We start from the raw sequence: 23,599 nt of genomic DNA, 5'->3' as shown, positions 1-23,599 counted from the left end.
GTGCGGATGCTTGTCCCCACTGTCCAGGGGAGGACAGCCAAGGCTCAGAGAGGTGAAGTCACCTGCAGCCAAGATCCCATAGCCGAGTGATAGCGGAGCCCGGCTGAGTCAAGCTCAGCAGCTCGCCACAGGGACTCTGCGATTGTTTAGCAGGGCTGGGCCACCCCACCCTAAGGTGGTTCAAAGTCATTTTTCTCTCCAAGCTGCAGACTCCGGTGGACGCCCTCACCTGCGACAGTCTGGCCACACGTACACACGCAAACTGCTACCGACAAGCACCCCAACTTACTGTTCTTCCCGCAGACCCGGAAACCTCGCGGGGCCCTGCCCCCTTCAGATCCTTAGACCAGCCCCGTGCAGGAAAACCTCCTGTGATGGAGGCGTCTGGGTGGCTCGGTCGGTGAAGGGTCCGACTCCTGATTTCAGCTCAGCTTTGTGAGATCGAGCCCATTCTCTCTCTCTCTCTCTCTCTCTCCCTCCCTGCCCCTCCCCCCCCCCAGTGCACTCTCTTTCAAAATAAGTAAACAAACAAATTTCAGGGACACCTGGGTGGGTGGCTCAGTCAGTTAAGCGTCTGACTTTATCTCAGGTCATGACGTCACAGTTCGGGGGTTCAAGCCCCGCATCCGGCTCTCTACTGACAGCTCGGAGCCTGGAGCCTGCTTCCGATTCTGTGTCTCCCTCTCTCTCTGTCCCTCCCCCATTCATGCTCTGTCTCTCTCTGTCTCAAAAATAAATAAACCTTAAAAAAAAAAATTTTTTTTTAAAGTGGCCAGTTTGAGAAATTAAATTTTTTTTTTTTTTGAGAGAGAGACAGAGAGGGAGGGGGTAGGGGCAGAGAGAGAGAGAGAGAGAGAGGGAGAGAGAGAATCTCAAGCAGGCTCCACACTGTCAGTGCGGAGCCCGCGGTGGGGCTCGAATCCCCGAACCGTGAGATCATGACCTGGGCTGAAACCAAGAGTCAGATGCTTAACTGACTGAGCCACCCAGGCGCCCCTGAGAAACTAATTTTTGAGGCATTAATTTTAATTAATTTAAGGGCATATTTCAATTGCCATATGCGGCTACTGGCCAAAGTATCAGCACAGCCCTGGACCCTCCATCACCTAGACCCTGTCCTAACAGAGCTCAGAATTCCAATCGATCCCTCCTTCTTCTCCAGCCTCACCCCCTCCTACTCAGACCCTCCCCAGCCAGAATCTGCAGCCTCCACGCCCTTTCAAGTGCTGTTAACAATGCTTGGCATAAACCTCACCCCACCCCACTGCACCTGTCTCATTGCTACTCCTATTCTGTTCCGTCGTCTCCTCCTCCAGGAAGCCCTCCCTGCCCCTCAGGCTGAGTGAGGCATCGTTTTGGGCTCTCCCAGTCCCCTGGGCTCCTCCGTCCCAGCGCTGATCCCTCCGGATCATCATTGTCTGGGGATGGGTCTGTTCCCCTCCCCAACATAGACACAGAACTGTGAGCCCGACTGTGGACGGAGGGCAAAGCAAGAGCTGTCTCAGTCGTCACTGTGTCCTCAGCACCACCCAGCGTGGGGCTGGGCATAAGGAGCGTGTGTTGGAACGAATGAATGGATGGATGAATGAATGATGCTTTTGAAAAACTATGCTAAAAGCTTTCTTCAGAGTAAACCAGCCACATCTCCACCTACTGGTGAAGTCACATCTCCACCTACTGGTAGGCTTGCCTCCTCCCTTGAGCCTCAGTTTCCTCCTCTGTGAAATGGGCACAGTTATGCATGGGGGATGTTGGATGAGGGGGTTATGTTGGGGCTACATGCGGGGAGCTGCCTGGCCCGGGGAGATTGCTCAGTCACACTGGGTGGGGAGAAGAGAGCTGATGGAGGGGATCAAGGGAGGAGTCCTGGGAAGCCCCAGGAGGCTCCCCAGTCACCCTGGAAAACTGGTTCAACCAGTGTCGGCAGCCATCCCAGGGAGCACGGGTGAAGGCTCCGGAGCCTGCGGAAAGGGGGTGCTGGGGCTTGGTCAGCCTCGGCCATGTCTGGGAGGCACGCCCAGGACCCCCACTGAGCTGGCCCACTTCTGCCAGCTGAGTGCCCACTGAGTGCCCGCAGTGGCCCCCGCCACCAAGATGGCAAGTCCTGAGGGGGCCCGACGCCACTTCTCAAAGGGCCTCCTGCTCTCAGGTAAGGAGGAGACACACCCCAGGGCTGAGGGGGGAAGGCAGGACTCAGCCCAGGGGCTGAGGTTTCCTCTTAGAAGAAGGGAAGGATGGTCAAGGAAGACGACATTATTAAGAGTAAGATCGGGGAGGGCTGGGGAGGATGGTGAGCTGTAGAATCACACCCCATCCCTAATTTTAACTATGGAACTTTCTAAAATGTCAGGACCACGAGGACAGGTATTTTGTTTGTCTGTTTGGGGGCTGGCGAGAGGGGGTTGTGTGTGTGTGTGTGTGTGTGTGTTCGTCCTATTTGCAGTATCACACGTGATCATCAAACTGCGGCTAGAATGTTCACGCCCATTATTGCAAATTCAAACCCCAGAAAAAAACTGTTGCTGGTAATTTACTGAGGTCAGGATCGGACTGCCTGGTACAAGGCTGTACCCACAACCGGGCAGGTTCAGCAACACGGGAGCCTTTCCCCGGACCGTCATGGGGACAGGAATTGATCTGTATTTGTTTCTGTGCTGTATCCCCTGTGCCTAGAAATCTAGAGAATTTTAGACATAGCATATATAATTGGTACTATAACATAACTAATATGTCTGTCCGTAAGTATTGGTTAGATGAATGAATGAATGAATGAATGAATTCAGAGAGTCCATGAGTTTAGAAGCAGACCACATAGCACCTTAGGGCAGAAAAATCTGCTGGGCCAATGGGATAAGAAACCTGGGGCTTTCATATCTGGGTTCCCACTCCTGACCCCGGGGCAGACATCACTAATCAACCCCAGCCCTGCTTCCCCTGAACACCATTCAGAATCCTTGTCCCCAGATGAGGACACAGAGGGAGGAAAATGCTATGATCCCTGCCCAACACCTCTGATGTCAGCCACCCCTGTAACCCCCCCCCGCAGCCTCAATCCTGGCCCTCTGGGTCCCCCAAGGCTCCCGGGCTGCCCTCCACATCCAGAAGATTCCAGAGCATCCTCAAAAGAACCAGGACCTGCTCCTGTCTGTCCAGGGCATCCCAGACACCTTTCAGGACTTCAACTGGTACCTGGGGGAGGAGGCCCACGGTGGCACGATGCTCTTCACCTACATCCCCGAGCTTCAGCGGCCCCAGAGGGACGGCAGTGCCATGGGGCAGCGTGACATCGTTGGCTTCCCCAATGGCTCCATGCTGCTGCATCGGGCCCAGCCCACCGACAGCGGCACCTACCAGGTAGCTGTCACCATCAATCCTGCCTGGACCGTGAGGGCCAAGACCAAGGTCCAGGTGGAGGGTGAGTGTTGCCCCGTCGAGCAAGGAAGTGGGGAGGCTAACGCGCCCTGACATCTCCCACGGCCAGGGTCTGCGCCCATACCGCCTCGTTTGGCTCTCTCCTTCACCCGTTCAACGCCTACTGATTGAGCACCTACTGTGTGCCGGGCCCTGAAGCTATCACTTAATCCTCACTGGTAAAATATCTATTGACCGCCTGCCTGGTGCCAGACCCCGAGCCGGGCCCTGGGGAACGCACCCTCTCTTTTACCGCTCCCACGCCTTCCCTAATAGGATATTTATTGAGCTCCTACGGTGTACGTGGTCCTAAGGGAGCAATCCACTCGGGGCAAAGTGCGAGAGAGGGGGCGGTGGACAATGGCGATGGCCAGCAATTCCTGGGCACTCGTCACTTGGGCACACTTACGCGAGAGCATAGCCTCCCGACCTGGGCCCCGTTAACCTTTTGGACCGGCTGAGTCTTTGTAGGACAGGGCTGTTCTGCGCGCCGTAGGATATTCAGAGACTTCCCCGGCCTCTACCCACTAGATGCCAGGAGGCTTCCTCCAGCTGTGACCACCAGAATTGCCCGCTGACAATGCCAAACGTCGCCCCTGATTGAGAACCACTGCTCGATATTAACTCATTTGTGTCTTTAAAAAAAAAAAGATACAGCCCCCTGGCTGGCTCAGCTGGCAGAGCATGTAACGCTTGGTCTCGGGGTTGTGAGTGTGAACCCCACGTTGGGTGTAGAGATTCCTTGAAAATAAATAAGTCAACTTTAAATTTTAATTTACTTTAACCCCCCCCCCCCGTGTAATGTCCTACACCAGTTACATCTCAAAAGCGCCGGGGGGGGGGGGGGGGGGGAAGAACTTCTCAGCCCCCCCCCCCCAGGCCGACTTGGTCATTAACCATCTGTGTCCCCAGAGGACTCTGATCACGACATTATTTCTGTGATTTTCATAACGTCCTCTGACTTATCACGTTGCAAACGTGTCTCCCTAGGATGGAATTTTCTTCAGAGTGAGAGAGAGAGAACGTAGTGGTCCTTTTATCGTCCAAATTCTACCACAGTGCGGGGCGGGGTGGGGGGGGGAGGACACAATGGATTCTCAGTTAATGTTTGTTGAATAAATAAATGAATGAAAACTTTCTAGGCCAAAAACTCCACGAGGCAGGCACGATTTTTGTTTCCACTTTACAGATGAGGAAACCGAGGCACAGAGCACGGTAGAGTTGGGACTTGATCCCACAAAGTCATAATGCCAGAGTCTGGGAGCTTAGCCATTTCCTCCCAGAGAAGAGAAAGAAAGAAAACCTCCTCACCTCCATGCATATGTGGGAGGCGATAATGAGCACGGAAATGATAAATGAAGGCCATATTTCAGAGACATTAAGAATAATAGCGCTAACTTTATTTGGTGCTTATCACATGCTTGCTTTATGTATAACTCATTGAATCCTCACTGCAGGCCTGAGTGGGAAATATCATCAGACTCATTTTACAGATGAGGCAATTGAGGGGCAGAGAGATTATGATTTACCCAGTAAAAAAAAAAAAAAAAAAAAAAAAAAAAGATTAAACAGGATGATGTAATCTGGGACGGGAGGTCATCAGGTAAGCTTGCTGAAGCAGTGACATTTGAGCAGAAGGAAGGAAAGGAGCCCTGCAGATTTCTGAGGGACAGAAGAGGCAACAGCAAGTGCAAAGGCCCTGAGGCAAGTCTAGCCTGGTGTGTTGAAAGCATATAGACAGAAGGATGCCGTCGCCATAAGGCAGTGTGCGAGTTGGGTGTTAGGGGTCGAGGCCTGAGAGGCACACAGGGGCTGGGCTTGTTGGCCGCGGGGAGAATGAGAGAAGCCACTAGAGGGTATTAAACAGAGGAGTGATCTGATACCCAGTTTACCCCACCCATGGTTAAATCTCCATTGTATTCAGAAGGAAGCTGAGGCTCAGGCAGTTTAAGGCACGTCCCCAATATTAGCTTCAGGGCTGGGATTTGAATGCACGGCTGCCTCTGGAGATGCCAAACTGCTCATTCACTGGTTCCTTCAGCAAAGATTCCCCCACGAGCCTCTGCCCCAAGGCCGCCTCTGCATCTGGACTGCCCTGATCAGAGCTAGGACACAGTGGAGACTGAGGCAGCCCTGACCCTGCCCTCCCGGGGCTCACAGCCCAGCGGGGGAGACAGATAATAACTAATAATCACACACACAAAAAACAGGTCATCAGGAACAGTGCAGGGACCGCGAAGGAAAAGTCACACACGGGGATGATGAAATTATAAGTAGCAGTAGTAGGGAGGTTACCCCGGAAAGGTGCTCCTTCGACAACGCTTGATCATTACTGATAATTCTAAGTCGAGGGGAAAGGAGCTTTGGGAGATGTTCGGGTCTGTGCAAAGGGCCAGTGGCAAGAAGCTGTGGGATTCATGCACTGAGCAGGCAGGAGGCCAGCACGCCTGAGGCAGGAGAGCAGGAGGGACACCCTAGGCCAGCGCTGGGGGGTGTTTTCAAGCCCAGGCGCAGGTTGTAAGGACAGAAGCTCTCTGCCAATGACTCACAGTGTAGGGAGCCTTGTAGAACCCCGGAGGAAGCCCCTGGAATGTCGGCCCTGGGAGGCCTGGGTTCACAGCTGTCTCCTGGGAGCCTAGAACGGGGCCAGACACACTGTTGAATAAATGAATGGGTGGGGAGCCCCGCAGAGCTGATGGGAAATAGAAGTTGTCGGAAAGGCAAGGGCTCCCTTCTCCTCCAGGGGGCGCCACCTCTGACCGCATCTTGTGGTCTTCATGGCTGGGGATTCCTGCCAGACCTCAAACCGGGTGTCAGCCCAGGCTTCTTTGCATATTTTGAATCTCTTCTTCCAAAAGGCAGAGATGGAAAGGAAGAGAGCTGGGGCGCCTGGGTGGCTCAGTTGGTTAAGCGTCCGACTTCGGCTCAGGTCATCATCTTACGGTTCGTGGGTTCGAGCCCCGCACCGTGCTCTGTACGGACAGCTCAGAGCCTGGAGCCTGCTTCGGATTCTGTGTCCCCCTCTCTTTCTGTCCATCCCCCGCTCGCCCTCTGTCTCTCAAAAATAAATAAGCATTAAAAAAGAGAGAGCTGAAGAGACACAGAGACAGAATCTGGCTGATCCAGCCTGGCCTGGGGTTTCCTTCCCCTTGAGTGAAGGGTCTACCCCCTTGTCCAAGGGGCTGGGATCAAGGAGAACAAACAAGATGGGAAGTCAGAGGCCTGGGGATCAGGACTGCACAGATGATCAAGGACTCAACACCTGCTCTCCTCATAATAATCATAATATGAATCTATTGTTTTGTTCACCATGAATCCCCTAGGGCAGAGCAGTGCTTAGCACACAGTAGGTACTTCGTAAGTATTTGTAGCTCCGCCTCTCGTCTATGAGCACTTACTGGATGCCGGGTACCTCTAAGCCAAGTCCTTTGCTGACCTCGCTTCATTCCGTTCCCACAAGAACTGGCATGATCCTCATTTTACAGAGAGGCGAACGGCCCCCCCACCACGCGGCTGGGAAAGGCAGGAAACCGAGGCCCCAGCTGGGTCCGAGTTCATGTCCCTGGCCCTCTGCCACCTGGTTCTTTCTCAGCCCCAGTGGAAGCCACTCCCTTGTGGGAAATGCCAGAGGGCTGAGCCCAGGGAACAGGAAGCAGAGCCCTTAGGCCAAAGGAAGAGCAAAGGAAAAAGACGGAGGTAACGAGGCACGGGCTTGGGCGTGTCCTCAGGGCAGGACGGGTCTCCTCGGCAGCCAGGGCTTTTATACGACGACAGCGGTGGCCCTAAATCCAACCCCTGGGTGGGGGACGTGGTAGGGAGCTCTTCCTGAGTTCCGGGCAATCCCCACACTTTATCTCCCTTAATCATGAAGGAATTTGTGTGCCTTTAGTGGCTGGAAAGGGGCTTAACACAGGCTGCTGCGGGCTTGCAGAACCCCCAGGAGGCCGAGAACCAGAAACAAGGTGCAATCTACTTAGGGAACTCTCCAGCCAGAGCAAAGCAAGCATTGCCCGCAGTGTCAGCCCGGGGCCCAGAACCCCTGCCTGGGGGGGGGGGGGGTGGGGGGGGGGGACTGGCAGGCTGCATTCATTCACTCACGCTTGCATTCATTCATGCATTCAACAAGCATCTATTGGGCCCCTCCTGTGCTCCAGGCACTGAGCGTACAAAAGGAACGGACAGAGAGCTCCGTGCTGGGGGCGGAGCGTTTATATGTGGGTGGGCGTGTCCCTGAGCCCGGAGCCTGGGTCACGTGACCGTGCCCACGAGATTAAAAAAGGCTGAGGGAGTGAGTCTCGGGCAGAACTCCCCAAGGGGAGGACTCACAGGCTCAGGGCAGCCTGTGACAGCACAAGAAAGGCCCAGGGCACGGAGGTCCTATAGCTGTCCCCAGTGTACGAATGAGGAAACAGAGGCTCGGCGAGATGAAGTCAGTTGCTCGAGATCCAACAGCCGTTAAGCAGCCTAACCCAGGCTCAAAAGCCAGAGGGGGATCACGGTCATTTACAGCTGGTGTCTGTTCCCCCGTAAATCTAGTCGTGGGGGCTTGGGACCTTCAAGCAACCTTGCACGGGTTCCTCGAAGCCTTCCGGGCCCTCTGACGCCCGAGGCAGTAAACTACAGAGCCCAGCTCCCCTTCACTGAACACGCGCAGAGTGTTTCACACGCATTTACCCTTTGTGTCCTCCCAGCCACGGCACGACGATCCCCATTATACAGATGGAGAAACGGAGGCACAGAGAGTTTAAGTAACTTCCCCCAGGTCACCCAGCTAAGGAGCAGCAGACGCAAGACTTGAACCCAGGCTGGCGGGCCCCGGAGCCCACACTTTTATGACTTGATTCTGCCTCATCATTAACTACCACCATCGAGGGCTAAGTGGATGGTGTCACGGGTTTCATACTCACCGGCGGTACTCCCCTTTCGTCAAACGGCCGAACCTTTCAGAGCCTCTGGTCCCCAAATGTCTGTAAAGCGGGGGCAATTACACCTCCCACCATGGGTCGCGGTGAGGACTGGTTGGCAAATCCATGCGAAGCTGCTGCTTTCGAGGCTGTGGAAAATCAGCAAAGAATGAGACCAGTGAGAAAAGCAAAGGCTATTTATTCGGAGTTCGCTCTAGCGAGGGAGTCAGCCACTCTCGCTTGCATTTGGGCAGAGGCTCAAAGACAGGCAGAGGGGGGTGCGAAAGCTTCGTGGTGGAAAAAAGAGAAGGCTTCAGCTGTGCCCTGATTGGAGGCCGTTGGCCCGGGGAACCTAGAAGGCGATTGGTTAGGCTGCGTATTTGGCTTTCTCTGATTGGTCCGAAGTTAGAAGCAGGGACGAACCTTAGGGAAGCTGTTGGTTGTTAATCAAGTCCCGGCCATTTAAGGCCCATTCTTGCAGAAGTGGCTGTTTGTGGTCCTGGATGGTCACTGGAGATAGCAATCCTGTTTCCTTTAAGTCTGACCCAAAGCAGGCTGGCTTCCTGGGCTGTTTATAAGAGGGTCGGTTTTCTAGGCAGCGCACTGCAGGCTGTGGGTCAAAATTCTATTTTTATATATGGTCTGGCTGTTGTCCACTTGTGTGATGGCCTCTCAAAGCACTTTTTTCAGATGTATTTGTATCTAATCAAAGATACATATGGAGGGGCGCCCGGATGGCTCAGTCGGTTGAGCATCTGACTCTTGATTTCAGCTCAGGTTATGATCCCAGAGTCATGGAATCAAGTCCCGTGTCAGGCTCTTCGCTGGGCACGGAGCCTGCTTAAGATTCTCTCTCTCTCTCCCTCTCTCTGTCTCAAAAAGATACACATGGATAAATACAATCCATGGAAGAAGGCTCTGATGATTCTCTATTAAAGAACAGAGTATAGTGCTCGCTTCGGCAGCACATATACTAAAATTGGAACGATACAGAGAAGATTAGCATGGCCCCTGCGCAAGGATGACACACAAATTCGCGAAGCGTTCCATATTTAAAAAAAAAAAAAGAACAGAGTATAGATGGTCCCAGTGACCAGGAAAGAGAAAAACCAAAAAGCAAACTTTGGAAAGAAGTTCCTGGAACAGTTCCTGGAATTGTTGCTTCCTGGAAGAAGAAACAGAATGTGGGGCTCTGTTCCAGTGGTATAAGAACCACCACCATTGTATTGTGTTCACGATTTCGGGGATTAGGAATTCAGACAAGGCGCGGCAGGGAGGGCCTGTCCGCTCCATGATGTCTGGGGCCTCGGATGAGAAGACTCAAAGGCTGAGAGGTTGGCTCAAACGCTGGAGGCTGGAATCATCCAGAAGCGTCTTCACTCACATGTGTGGAGGCTCGTCCGGGCTGTCAGCTGGGAACTTAGCTGGGACCATCCACCAGATCACTGTCGTGTGGTGTCCCCAGTGTCACTGCTCAGGCTCCCTCACAACATGGAGGCTGGGTTCTTAGGGAGAACAAACAGAGAGCAGGTGTTCCAAAAGACCAAGGCAGAAGCTCTATGGCTTCTTCTGACCTAGCCTGGGGAGTCACACAGCATCATATGCATTGTATTCTTTTGATTACAAGCAAGCCACTAAGATTAGCGAAGATTCGAGGGAGGGGCATTAGACCCTTCTCCTACCTAAAAGAATGGCAAGTTCATACCACAGCAGAGATCCTGTCGCAATCAACTTGGAAAAATACAGGGATTCACAGCCTCCTCTTTGCAAGCTCACCGTCTATAGTAAAAGGCAGAAAATATAGCAAGTTATAAAAAGAGGACGCTCAGTCACGTGAATCAGGCAGGGTTCTTGCTACAGCAACAGAAACTGCTTCGAGCTGATTTAAGCAGCAAAGAAATAGACGAAAGGATCCTGAACAGCTCAAAGATCTTCCAGGAGGGCAGGGAATGGAGCTTGGGAGGTGTTGCATGTTGAATGATGTTGCCTCAAAAAGACGCTAAGTCCGAACCCTCAGGACATCAGAATATAACCTTATTTAGAAATAGCATCTTATAGAGGTAATTGAGTTAAAATGAGGCCACCAGGCTCCGCCCTAATCGGATACGTCTGGTGTCCTTATGAAATGGGGAAATTCATGGGGTGCCTAGGTGGCTCAGTCAGTTAAGCATTTGACTTTGGCTCAGGTCATGATCTCATGATCCGTGGGTTCGAGCCCCGCATCGGGCTCTGGGCTGACAGCTCAGAGCCTGGAGCCAGCTTGGGATTCTTTCTCCTCCTCTCTCTGCCCCTCCCCTGCTCATGCTCTGTCTCTCTCTGTCTCTCAAAAGTGAATAAACGTTTGGGTTTGTTTTTTTTTTAATTTTTTTTTAAGACAAAGCAAAGCCACAATGAGGCGTGGCTTTTAAAAAATGGAGAAATTCGGACACAGAATTTTGCATGTGAAATTGCCCAGCGTTCCGACGTCAGCCACAATGATCAACACAGTGCTCTAAGGCATGTTTCAATGAGCTGCCGGTGCATGGAGGCTTTAAAAGAGGCTGGAAAATGTCTTTGTTTGGGGGAGACCTCCGCCTAGCTAAAGCTCAGGGTTCTCTTTCCCAGGGAGGACACATGATCGATGCCTTCAGGGTAGCAAAATGACTCCAGGGTCCCCAAGCCTCAAGACCCACAGCTTCCAGAAGAAGGGATCCCTTCCCCACCCCTATTCTGAACCACACCCCTTCGCCTCATTCTGATTGGACCAACGGGAACCAATCACGAAGGCCAAAGGAATGCAGAGCGCTGATTGGCTTACGGCTGAACTGTTCCTGCCGCTTGCGCGCGCGACTAGGGACGGGATATCCCCAGGGAACGCACTGCAGGGGTGGAGGTGAAACAGGAAAGGAATCGATTTCGGTGAGGCCGACACCGGGGAGACAGCGGACTGGCATCTCAGACACGGTCTCCAAAGTGCCGAAAACACTTCTAGGTTTCTATAAGGAAAATGTGGGCGAAGGGCAGTGGGTACACGCAGGTGGGCAGCCAAGGTCAGGTCCATCGTTGCCTCGGGGTCAGTCACAGGGGCCTTGCTGGCTCGGGGCAGTTCCTACTGCTTGAGGGGGTAGTTCCGGTTCCCATCACAGGATGCCTCGCATGCAGGGTCTGTTGCCCGAGTTAAGAGTCAAGCTCTGTTGCCCGAATTAAGAGTCAAGCTCTGTTGCCCGAATTAAGAGTCAAGCTCTGTTGCCCGAGTTAAGAGTCAAGCTCTGTTGCCCGAGTTAAGAGTCAAGCTCTGTTGCCCGAGTTGAGTCAAGCTGGAAAGAGGAATTTCGTCTATTAGCAAGTACAGCCTGAGGTCAGAAGGGAGGTAGTGGGAGCTCTTTCATGTCCAGGCTGCCAGCCTGAATCAACTCCTCGCATGATGAAGCGAGTAAGCTGTGAAGGAAATGCCTATCAAGAGTCTCCTTGGCCTGGGATTGTCAGAAAAGACTTCCGGAGGGAGCTGGGAATGGTAAATTAAGCAGGAGTTCTGTATAGCGCATGGAGAAGAGTGTGCCAAGCGGAGGGAACAGCCTGGGCAAAGGCTGGGCAGCCCAGAGTGTGAGGAAAGGAGCCGGGGTGACGGGACTGCGTGGGTGGACAGGGCAGCAGAGGCCAGAGCAAGCAGAGCCAGGAGCAGGGGCCCTGGATGCTGCAAGAAGACTGGGCAACAAGGTCGGGGTAGGGAGGACAGGAACTGGGAGGCTGCTTGAGTCAGCCAATGGTGGGGGGAGGGGAGGGCTGGGCCCCACCTCCCTAGTCACTCAGCAGAGCCACTGAATTTCCACATGCTGTTGTGGGGATTCAAAAAGGTAGAAGTAAAAAAATAATAATAATAAAAAAACAAACAAAAAACAAACAAACAAAAAGGTAGAAGGTGGGGGCACCTGGCTGGCTCAATCCATAGAGCATGCGACTCTTGATGTCAGGGTTGTGAGTTCAAGCCCCATGTTGGGTGTGGAGCCTACTTGAAAAAAAAAAAAAAAAAGAAGAAGAAGAATTTTTTTTAAAAAAGGGAGAAGGTGCAAAAGTTGCTGACGCAGTGCCTGGAAGACGGACTGTTCTCTCCTCTGCCCAAATGCAACCCCTCTGGGCCTTGGTGTGCACAACTGTAAAATGGGCCTGACTTAGCCACCTCCCTGGGCTGTGGGGGCAACGACCATATGTGCCCAGACAGGAACTATCCTCTTCCTCCCAGTGAGAAGATTACATTTGAAAAATGGGCTTTGGACACTTGGAACAGATCAACTTTCAGGGAAATGGATGAAATCAGCAAATATTGATGGATTTAGTTACGCAAATATATACAACGGCACCCTAGTCTTTGGAAATAACAGTCCTCACTCGCGCAGAGCCTGAAACAGTTGATTCCCACCCTTCAGGGGCTCCTGGGACACGGGTGCCTTTTTGGAAGCCACACAGAGTGGTCATTAGGAGCTCAGGTGGCCCAGGGGTAATCCCAGCACTGCACCTACTGTGAGCCATCAGGCAGGTTAGTACGCCTCTCTGTGCCTCGGTTTCCTCCTCTTGAAAATGGCACAGAATCTACTTTGCTGGAAAATTGAAAGAGCAGTGTGTGTGTGTGTGTGTGTGTGTGAACTCATTCAGTCTTCACAACAACCCCACAAGGTAGATATTCTTCTTATCCCCAATTTCATACATTGGGAGAGGCACGGAAGGTTGAGTAATCTGCCCAGGGACTTGAACCCCAGCATTCTGACCTCAGAGTCTGCGAGCTTAGATGCCAAGAAGGGCTGGGACATAGCAGGTGCTCAGCTTGATATCAAAGGCTGGAGGTCCTCATGGGGGTGGGGGGTGGGGGGTGGGGGGTCAGAAGTCAGGCAGGCTTCGTCCCAAACCTGGCAGCTAGTGTTTGAGAACCCTGTGAGTCGAGACCCTATGTCCCCGACAAAACATAGCCCAGAATCTCCTCCTGGGGGTGTCATCAACTGAGGCAAGAAAAAGTAGGTCGGTGGGGTGGGGTGAGGTGGGGGGAGTGTGTCCGGAGGTTTCTGATGTGCCGAGGATCGTAGGAAATCTCAGGGAAGCAGAGATTTCGAGGAGGGGAGAGCCGAGGGGTTGCATCTGGGGAGGCTGAGTTTTATGTGCAGCAGAATCAATCAGAGAGTCAGATGCTCAGCTCTGGAAAGCGGGAGAAAGCTCTGGGCTGGGAAAATGAAATGGTATCGGTGCTCTACAGACAGTCACTGATGCAGGGGTGAGGGGAGGGGGGGGACGCCCTCCCAGGACATCTCACAGGCCTCTTGCTCTCTCCCATACCCCTCAGAAAAGCATGAGGAGCTGCCCATTACACACCTGCCCATGAGCGCTGGGATCATGGTTGCCATCATCATTGGATCCCTTGCCGCTGGGGCCCTCTTCATCGGGAGCATTGCCCATCTCCTGTTAACAAGAAGCTGGAGGGGCCAGAGCCACAGGTACAGGGGCCCCAGGCCTCTCTCTCCTTCCCTCTGTCTTCTTCCCCACCCCTTGGGTCCCACTGGTTGATCCTTCCATGAGTCACGTCATCTGGCGCATACACAATCTCATCAAATCTCGGAACTCTTGAGGCGAAAAGGATCTTTCTAGCCTGTACGAGATAGGCGTCTGCACTCCCAGGGACAGAAACCCTACCTCTGAACGGGCTTACAAAAAATTAGAAAGTTTTTTTTTTTTTTTTTTCCTCCATGAGCTTCAGGTATGGCTGGATCCAGAGGCCCGATTTTTGTCAAGAGCGTTCTCCATACACCTCTCGACTCCGCTTTTCTCTGTGGTGGCTTCATTCACAGGCAGGCCCTCCCCTTGCGCAGTGTGACGAGACAGCTCCCGGGGGCTCCAGGCTTATATCCCACCAACTGGGCCACCACAGCAAGCAGACCACACCTTGTCCCTAACACTTCCAACCAAAGCCTCAGGGCTGCTTCTCACTGGCTTAACTTAAATCACGTGTCCTCGTGCAGACCAGCCGCTGTGGCCAGGTGCTAAAATACCCTGATTGGCCAAACTTGGGCTATTTGTGCGGCTCTGGAGCCAGAGACAGACCCAGCTCCACGTGACCAAATGGGTTCAGAGCGGGGAGGGGTCCCCCCCCAAAAAAAATACACTTTATTGGCAAAGAAGCCGAGTGGATGGTGAGCAGGCAAAGGCATCAGGCGGTGCCTCCCTCTGCCCCCGGGGAGGGTGGGGAGGATGGAGAAGGGCCTGCTTTCCCAGGGGACTGTCTGTTTGTGAAAAATTCCTTCCTCATGAAATCAGCCTCTTGAGAACTTTCTCTCGTGACCTTGGTTCTGAGCTGCTGGCCGACGAGGAATTTCTCCACCCTCCCTAATATCCAGAAAATGAAGGCAGCCACTTTACCTCCTCGTCCTACTCTCCCTTAGGTGCTGTGGTCTCTGGTTCTTGATCCTTCTACTTGTCTTTCTCCCGACATGCTCCAACTTAGGGGCGGCGAACAGCTTTCGCCTCCCAGCTCAGTTGTGCTCAGTGAATCAGTCAACACACACCTGTTGAGGGCCTACTGGGTGCCCTAGAGAGCTTGGCGGAAAAGGAGTTGGAGGCCGGGCTGAGTTCCGTGGGAACGGATGCTGTGATCGATTAGTCATGTCTGCCATGGCTGGAAGGAGGGTATTAAAGGCACCTAAGCCATCCTTGCTGTGCCTCCTTCTTAGCTTACAGCTGGCACAAAAAGAGGTGATGTGGGTCCCTAATGCTCCTGGGGGCTTCCCGGGTGTAATCTGAAACCAGCCCCCACACACAGAGCGGAGGGAGAGACTGAAGAAAGAGGCCACTCCCGGTCAGTAGGGACAGTTTCACGAAGCAAAGAAAACCTAGATACGAGGTTTGTCTGGGGCAGCAGCTAAGGAGGAGGTCCTAACTGGGCTCAGTCACGTCCACCGTGCAGGTGTCCTCAGCACCACATGCCATCTGAAGGCCATGTCCTGGGAGCAGAAAAGGCAGGTAGAACCCACATTCCCAGGACAGGAAAGGGGGCGAGGAGCCCCCAAAGGCCTGTGTCCAGCTCAGGGGTCAATCGGTGATCACATCTTTTTTTTTTTTTTTTTTGTAATAACATTTACTTATTTTTGAGAGACAGAGAGAGAGATAGAGCACAAGCAAGGGAGAGGCAGAGAGAGAGGGAGACACAGAATCCGAAGCAGGCTCCAGGCTCCAAGCTGCCAGCACAGAGCCCGACATGGGGCTCGAACTCACGGACCGTGAGATCATGACCTGAGCGGAAGTCGGACGCTTAACCAACTGAGCCACGCAGGCGCCCCGTCGAGCTACAGATTTAAACCATTGGCTTTCATTTTCCTCACTTTCTACTTAAGTCAAGTTTCATTACAATATGGCAGCTTCTGTCTCCTGCTTCCACTCCCACCCCCCTACCCCCACCCCAGTCTGTTCCCCATTCAGCAGCCAGAAAGATCCGGTGAAAATCAGTCAGTTTGGGTCCCTCAGAGTCAAGGCCAAAGTCCTCACCATGGACACAAGACCTAGCTTGACCCACTAACCCCCTCTAACCTCCCCTCTTCCCCCTCTCCCCCTTACACTCTCTGCCCCAGCCACACCCCTGTGTTTGCTGTTCCTTTGCTATTCCTGCTCCTGCCTCAGGGCCTTTGCACAAGCTGTTAGAACTCTCTTCCCATGATTTCTGCATAGCCGATTCCCTTGCCTGCATCAGGCCTTTTCTCAAATGTCACCCTCTCAGTGAGGCTCCCCACACCATCCTATTTGAAACTGCACGCACACCCCCTCTACCCTCTGCCCCTTTCCACCTTCATTTTCCTTCATAGCACTTTTCACTCCCTGACCTTCTACTGCCAGTCACTTATAGGACTTCTCTCTCTCTCCCCACTAGAATGCCTGCTCCAGGAGGCCAGGGGTCCTTGTCGGTCTTGTTCCCAGCTGTGTCCCCAGTGGCTTCAACGGGGCCCAGCCCACGGTCTGTGTTCTGTAAATATTTGTTCAGTGAGTTGATGAATTTGCTGCAATGATGTCGAGTGTATTTTTTTTTATTTTTTTTAAAGCTTACTTATTTATTTTGAGGGAGAAAGAGAGAAGGAGGGAGAGAGAATGAGCGGGAGAGGGGCAGAGAGAGAGAGAGAGAAAATCCCAAGCAGGCTCCATGCGGTCAGAGTGGAGCCCGACGGCAGGGCTCCATCCCACCAACAGTGAGATCATGACCTGAGCCAAAATCAAGAGCCGGATGCTTAACTGACTGAGCCCCCCCGGGGCGCCCTCAAGTGTGTTTTTTAAATAAGGGTATCCAGGGGCGCCTGGATTTAGATGGTCTGTATGAATAGTGGCATCGGTCGTCGGCACACAGTAGTGGCTGGGGAAACTGAGGAAGGGCTCTGTGGCTGGAGATTATGGGAGAAGGGGCAGGGGGGATGGGGCACGTCTTGTCCTGACTCACTCTGAAGCAGGGACCAGACCATCTCTCTCTCTGATGGGCTGATGGGCTTTCCAGCTTCTCTGAGTCTCTCTCCGCCCACCTGAGCGCCCTAACACAGGCCCCCCTCCGTGTGTCCCCAGGACGACAACCACAGAGAAGCCAGAGGCGCAGCCCAACCACAATGCCGGTAAGCCGGAAGTCCCTCCTCTTCCAAAACTCTCACCCTGTCACTCCTCTCTGCTCAAAGGCCCTCCATGGCTCCCCAGTGTCTGTAGGACGGGCTCAGCCTCCTTAACATGGCTCTCAAGACCCCCATACGCTGGTCCCCACCATCTTTCCTGGCTTCGTCTCCCACATATAACATTCCCAGCCTCAAAAAGAAAACAATAAAAAACAGACTATATATATATATAATGCAGACAGGCCAAACATATCATCGCCCTTCAAACACGAGGCTGTTTCCACCAGGCCTCTGCACCTACTCACTCTTGCTTTTGCGTAGCTCTCTCTTCAGTCTCAGACGTCCCCTCCTCCAGGAAGCCCACCTTGACCCACCTCCAGGAGCCCTGGGCTCCGCCACTCACCCTACCCACTCTGGGGACAGACCTGGCTCCCCCACCAGACTGTGAGCCCCAGGAGGGCAGGGCCAGCACTGCCTCGGTCACCGCTGTGTCCCCAGCACCGGGCTGGGCAAGAAGAGGGCTTTGCACAAATGTTGGCCGAACGAATGAATGCCGACAGCAGCCAGCACGGGCCTGTGGGCCACCTGTCAGCCGGTTCCTCCCTTGTCCTCTGCTTCAGGTGACGAGAACATCTACGAAGTGATGCCATCTCCGACCCTCCTGGTGTCCCCCCTCGGTGACCCGGGGTCTGCGAACACCGCCATGGTGAGCCCCGCCCCCTCCCCCCAAAGCCCACCTGGTGCCTCCCCTGGGAGCCCGCTGTGGGGCCCGGCACCTTGTCCCACACAAGTCGCGTGGGAACGCGACTCTCTCTGGGATGCTCCCTGCTCTCGAGCCACCGGGAAAAGAGACCGGAAGGGACCCAACCTAAAGAGCCTTTGTCTCTGGGGCACGGAGGCTGGTGGGGGGACTTTATTTTCTCTGCCGCTTGGCTGTAGTTTCTACGCGGAGCAGATACTCCCCTTATTATCGGTGGGAAGGGCTGATAATAAGAAAGAGTGAACTGAACGAGAGCGGCAATTTCAAAAGCTGAAACGGAGAAGCTCAGAAGGGCAGGTGTGGACGGGAGGCCGAGCGCTAAAGGGGTCATGGACGTGCCACCGCCGGTGCCTGTCCTCACAGCAAAGGTCAAAGGTTGGAGGCGCCCGGCTCACCCGTGCTCTTCCCTTGCAGCCCCTGCCCCTGCCCGAGAACCACCACTATCAGGTGCGGAGCTGGCAAGCGGGAGGGGAGGGGAGGACGGCGGGGCGGGAGGGGCCCCCTCACCCACCGTCCACCTGCTCTCAGGGTCCGTAGTTGTACACGGTACAGCCTCTCCCCTCCTGGGGAGGCACTTTCCTCCCTCTTAGAAGGATTCCAAGGCTGTGAGTTTGCACAGGAGGAAATGAAGCCCAGAGAGGCAAGGGCGGTGCCCAGGGTCACACAGCAGGTCGGGGCCTGCGTCAGACCCCACCGCGGGGAGCCCGTTCTGGGCCTGCGCCCCAGCCCCTCTCTGTCCCCTCCTGTCCGCCCCTGGATCTCTGTGTCCCCGTGTGTCTGTGTGCATTTCTCTGCGTGTATCTCTCAGCCTCTGCCTGACTCCCCCCGACCCTGACCCTGACCCCCCCACCCGCAACCCCCTTCTCTCCCTCCCCCACCAGGACCTGCTGAACCCCGACCCTGCTCCTTACTGCCAGCTCGTGCCAAGGCCCTGAAGGGGTCCCAGGGCCCTGGAAGGGCGACGGCCTCAGCCCTCCCCTGGGACCTGGCGCCCGCAGAAAAGCCGTACCAGAGACCCCACAGGACCAGGCCACCAGGGCCGTGGGGCCAACGAGGTGGACTCCAACGAAGACTTGGGCAGGTGTCCCGGGCGGGGGGCAAGAGATCATGATGGGTCTGAGTATACAACCCACACTCAGTTCTGGTCCTTCCAGCAACCTGGCCTGGGCCACGTGCCTGTGAAAGACAGGCTTTCCTTGTCCCAACCCAAAGTACCCCCCCACACACTGGATACTTGGGGGGGGGGGAGATACTTGGGGCTTGGGCCTGCCTCTAGCCAGACCTCACCGGCGCCTACTTGGCCGGGCTTCTGACCGTCAGCTCGCGACGCCCCACCCCTGCTCCCTGGTTGTCCTTGGAGCCCCTCGCCCCTTGGGACAAGGCAGCCCCCCACCACACAGGCCCCCTAGGATAAGGCACATGGCAGGGAGGGCTGGCCTCACGGGCTGTGACCCCAGACGACAGACCTGGTCAGTTACCGGGTAAGACCCCTTCCCTGCCCAGGCAGGGGCAGACCCCGCCCCTCTCCAGACTCCGTCTTTCAGAACCTGTGGCCAATTTCTGCCCATTGCCCCCACCCCCGGCCCGAATCGTACCAAGGCCCTCTCTGCCCCCACCCAACCCCAGGCCCCAAATGTGGGCCCAGTCTGTAGCCCCTTAATTTATTCACTCACTCAGCAATAAACAAGCCGCGTGTTATGCACAGTTCTGGATCTTGCAGCTTTGGGAGGGAACAAAACAGACAATCCCTTCTGTTCCCCTAGAGGGGCGCTGTGGCAGGGGAGAGAGTCAACGAGCGAAGTAACACACGTGGTGTGTTGGATGGTGATGAGGCCACTGGGGAGATAAAGAGAGAAGGGGGGCTGGGAGTATTGAGGGATTGGGATTTTACTTTTTGAGAGAGAGAGAGAGAGCGCGCATGTGCGTGCAAGTGAGGGAGGGGCAGAGGGAGCGGGAGGGACAGAATCCCAGGCAGGCTCCACACTCATTGTGGCGCCCGATGCAGGGTTCAATCCCAGGACCGTGAGATCATGACCTGAGCTGAAATCAGGATTTGGATGCTCAACCGACTGAGCCACCCAGGCGCCCCGAGGGATCGTGATTTGAAACACAGGAAGGGCAGAGAAGGCTGCTGAGAAGGTGACAATGAGCCAAGACCTAAAGGGGGAGGGAGGGGAAGCCATATAGGGATCTGGAGGGAGAGCATTCCAGGCAAAGAAGCAGCAAGTGCAAAGGCCCTGAGGTAGGACGGTGCCTGGGGAGTTCAAGGGGCAATAAAGAGGCCAGGGTGATGGGAGCAGAGGAAGGAAGAGGGAAAGGGAGGGAGGTGAGTTCAGGGAGATGGGAGCGGTAGAGGGTACAGGACAAATAAAGCATAACGGACGGTCGCTTTTATTTATTTATTCATTTATTTATCCGGGAGCTGAAAAAAGAGTGGTAGGCTGATAACGGCCCCTCAAAGTCGTCTGTGTCCTAATGTCCTGTGAATGTTACCTTACATGGCAAAAGGGACTTTGCAGCTATGATCAAGTTAAGGATCCTGGGGGGGCCCCTGGGTGGCATCGGTTAAGTGCCAATAACTCGTTTGTGGGGCACCTGGGTGGCCCAGTGTGTTAAGTGGCTGACTCTTGATTTCGGCTCAGCTCACGATCTCACGGTTTGGGAGTTCAAGCCCCGCATCGGGCTCTGCGCTGACAGTACGGAGCCTGCTTGGGATGCTCTCTCTCTCTCTTTCTCTGCCTCTTTCTCTCTCTCTCCCTCTCTCTCTCTCTCTCAAGCTAAATAAATAAACTTTAAAAAAAAGAAAAGAATTTCAGGGGCGCCTGGGTGGCTCAGTCAGTTGGACACCTGACTCTTGATTTGGGCTCAGGGCATGATCTCGCAGCTTGTGGGTTCGAGCCCCACGTCAGGCTCCGCGCTGACAGTGCAGGGCCTGCTTCGGATCCCCTCTCTCTGCCTCGCCCCTGCTCACGCTCTCACTCTCTCAAAGATAAATAAATTTAAAAAATAAACTTAAAAAGAAAAAAGAATTTCACCAGAAACCTTTAAAAACAATAACTTGTTGCTTCATCAGTGCAACAAACATTTATTGACCACCTGCTGTATGCAGTGGTCGTAGCCCCCGAGGAGACAGCCGAGAACGAAACAGAGGTCCCTGCCGTCAGAGAACTGACAACACGCGGCGTCAAACATAATCTCCGCGGGGGGAGTGACGTCGCGAAGGAGAAAGCTGGGGGGGGGGGGGCCTGGAGTGGGGGACCCCCAGGTGTCTGGCTTGACCACAGGAGGCAGCGACCCGGGGGGGGGGGGTGGAGACAGTGCACGTGGGTGCACCCTGCAGCATGGCCGCCCCAGAAATGTCATCTTCTGTCACCGGTTGGGGTGTGAGTTGATCGGGTCCGTCCTAAAGCCGGGTTTGCAGGCAGGACCCATGTCAACGCAGAACCAGCAGGGGGCAGCAGAGGACCGTGCAGACCCACAGACAAGCTCCCGGGCCGCTTGGAGCCTCTCGCACCCCACCTCCCTGCACCTGTCCTTGGCCTCTGCGCCTTTGTTCCCCCTTCTGGGTGCCCTGAGAATGCACCCAGCTGCCCAGGCCCAAAGCATAGGCTCCTTCTACCCTCAGGGAAGGACAAGCACCAGAACCCGCCTCCTAGGGCCTCCTGAGATTGGTGTCTCTACAGCCCAGCCCTGGGCCAGGACATTTCTCCCCGTCACCTCCTCCCTGGTCTCCTGCCCCCTCCTACCCTCCCCCCCACAAGACAGCCCAAGGGATCTTTCTGAATCCCAAACTCAGTACTGCCTCTCCCTGCTCAGAACCATCATCCATGGCTCCCCAGTGCCCTTAAAGTCCAAGCTTCTCGCCATAGCCTGCAAATCTCTGGGAGGTCTGGCTCCAGGAGGCCCCTCGGCCTCTCTCAGCACCCCTCACCCTCACCCCCATCCTGAGATCTGCGGTCTACAGTCCACCAGACCGAACTGCTTCTAGGCCCTTCACTTTTGGCTCCCTGTGCTAGGGGCATGCCCGCAGGCACTCCACCCTGCCTGCCCCACCCCCACTCATCTCCCAGGTCTCAGCTCAGACACCTCTTCCTCCGGGAAGCCCTCCCTGACCCTCCAGCTGGTTCAGCCCCTTCTGAGTTCATCCGCTTCAGCCCTGCCCACTCTGGCTGGTCACCGTCTAGGGACAGACTCGTCTCTCCACTGGACTGTAGGCGCCGGAAGGGCAGGGCCAGGGCCGCCGGGGTCACTGATGGGTCCCGGCACCAGGCAGCAGGACAGGCACGGGGCAAGGGCTCAAGGAACGTATGTGACACACGGGAACGTGTGCGGATCCTCGTTATCTACATATCCGCAGCTCCACTCATTCATCGACAAATGTTCACCGGGCACCTACCGTCCGCCGAGCTGTGTTGAATGAACCCACCCGGGCTGCAGAGACGAGAAGAAAAACCAGACAAGTGCCTCCTCTCAGGAAGCTTGCTGGCCGGGGGGGGGGGGGGGGGGGGGGGGACATAACATGCCCTTCACGCTGATTAGCTTCATTTTATCCTCACAAGTTTACTCAGGGAGGCGCTGTGACCGTTCCCATTTTACGGATGGGCAAACCGAGGCTAAGGACGTTCAGGTCACACAGGGCGCAAAACAGACCCACCGGAAATAGAACCAGGGTCTTTCTAACATCCGGCTTTCTCCTCTACTCATTCCGGCCCGTGAAGAAGGACCAAACGTAACCCGGGCCGCCTGGATCGGCCCGGCCCGGCCGAGGGGATCTGCCTTCCACGAGGCGGCATGCAGAGAGGCCAACGCCGATGGTGGAGTTTCAGGCCCCGGGTCGGGTTTGGAAGAGCCAATGTCCTCGGCTGGGACGAGGAGCCCCTGGGGTCCTTCGCCCTCTCTCTCCACCCGAGCTCTGCCCACCGGGGCTCCCGGCGGACCGCCACTCCCTTCCCCTGAGTCCCGGTCACCACTGCATTCTCAGGGCCGTGGCTCCTCGTTATACCGATGAGGAAGTGACCGTCTGGGGAAGGAAACGGGCTGGCCCATGACCAGGACTGATTATGATTCATGGGGAAAACCCTTCCCTCCCGAGCTCAACCTCTTTGTACGCAAAGGGCATCGCACTCTGAAGACTGGCTGGCAGGGCCAGCCGGTGGCCCCGGGGGTCGAACCGCCCGTAGGGGTGCAGGCCCCTTCCTGAACCCGGGGGCCCGCGGGGAGCCCGGGAGTTTAGACCCGGGGATCTTCACCTGTGGTGCACGCGGGGATTCTATGGAAGACTTGGAGGAAAGCAGTCCACCGCTGGAGTAGACATTTCAAACAATTGGGCCAGTTCTGCCTCCTGGCACGGGGAAACTTTCCGGGGGCGGCGAAGACGTTCTCCAACTAGATTTGGGGACCGCCGCACCGGGTGAACTTGATGCTATAGAAAATCGTACCCCTGGGGCGCCTGGCTGGCTCGGTCGGCGAAGGCATCTGACTCCGGCTCGGGTCACGATCGCACCGTTGGGGGGTTCGAGCCCCGCGTCGGGCTTTGTGCCCACAGCTCTGGAGCCCGGGGCCTGCTTCGGATTCTGGGTCTCCCCCGCTCTCTGCCCCTCCCCCACTTGTTCCCTCTCTCTCTCTCTCTCTCAAAAAATGAACATTAAAAAATGTCTTTAATAAAATAAAATCGTAAAAAAGGAAAGAAAAGTATGCCCCAGGGAAGCTGAGGAAGGGATGATGTTTAGGACAGACAGGAACCCTGAACAATACTGACCGAATATTTGAAGGAAACACTCCGGGGCGAGGGGTGGGTGGGTGGGGGAAGGGGGGCGTGACTGGCAGGAGCTGGGGGATGGGCAGGGAGCCATCGCTCTCCCCTCTACTTTCGAGGAGTGCGTGGAATCTGGAGATGTTCCGGAATAAAAAGTTATTCAATTGTTTTT

General features: G+C 55.0%; 1 protein-coding gene and 2 non-coding genes across 3 annotated transcripts; 2 read left to right on the top strand and 1 right to left on the bottom strand.

The window, feature by feature from the left end:
- Nucleotides 1-2,094: 2,094 nt before the first annotated feature.
- CEACAM19 (CEA cell adhesion molecule 19) lies at nt 2,095-19,345 on the top strand. The gene is made up of 8 exons (XM_042969342.1): nt 2,095-2,149; nt 3,047-3,415; nt 13,624-13,774; nt 16,195-16,278; nt 16,872-16,918; nt 17,533-17,618; nt 18,087-18,119; nt 18,554-19,345. The coding sequence occupies exons 1-8, from the start codon at nt 2,095-2,097 to the stop codon at nt 18,605-18,607; spliced, it is 879 nt and encodes a 292-aa protein (XP_042825276.1). The 3' UTR covers nt 18,608-19,345.
- Nucleotides 2,432-2,618, bottom strand: LOC122234410. The gene has a single exon (XR_006212205.1).
- LOC122234435 lies at nt 9,265-9,371 on the top strand. Its single transcript, XR_006212223.1, has one exon. It is a non-coding gene; the product is annotated as a U6 spliceosomal RNA (small nuclear RNA).
- Nucleotides 19,346-23,599: the final 4,254 nt, after the last annotated feature.

The sequence above is a fragment of the Panthera tigris genome, chromosome E2 (genome assembly GCF_018350195.1).
Source record: "Panthera tigris isolate Pti1 chromosome E2, P.tigris_Pti1_mat1.1, whole genome shotgun sequence".
NCBI classification, from domain to species: Eukaryota; Metazoa; Chordata; class Mammalia; order Carnivora; family Felidae; genus Panthera; species Panthera tigris.
Note: the sequence above shows the minus strand (reverse complement) of the source record. Positions and strands in the feature narration are given on the sequence as shown.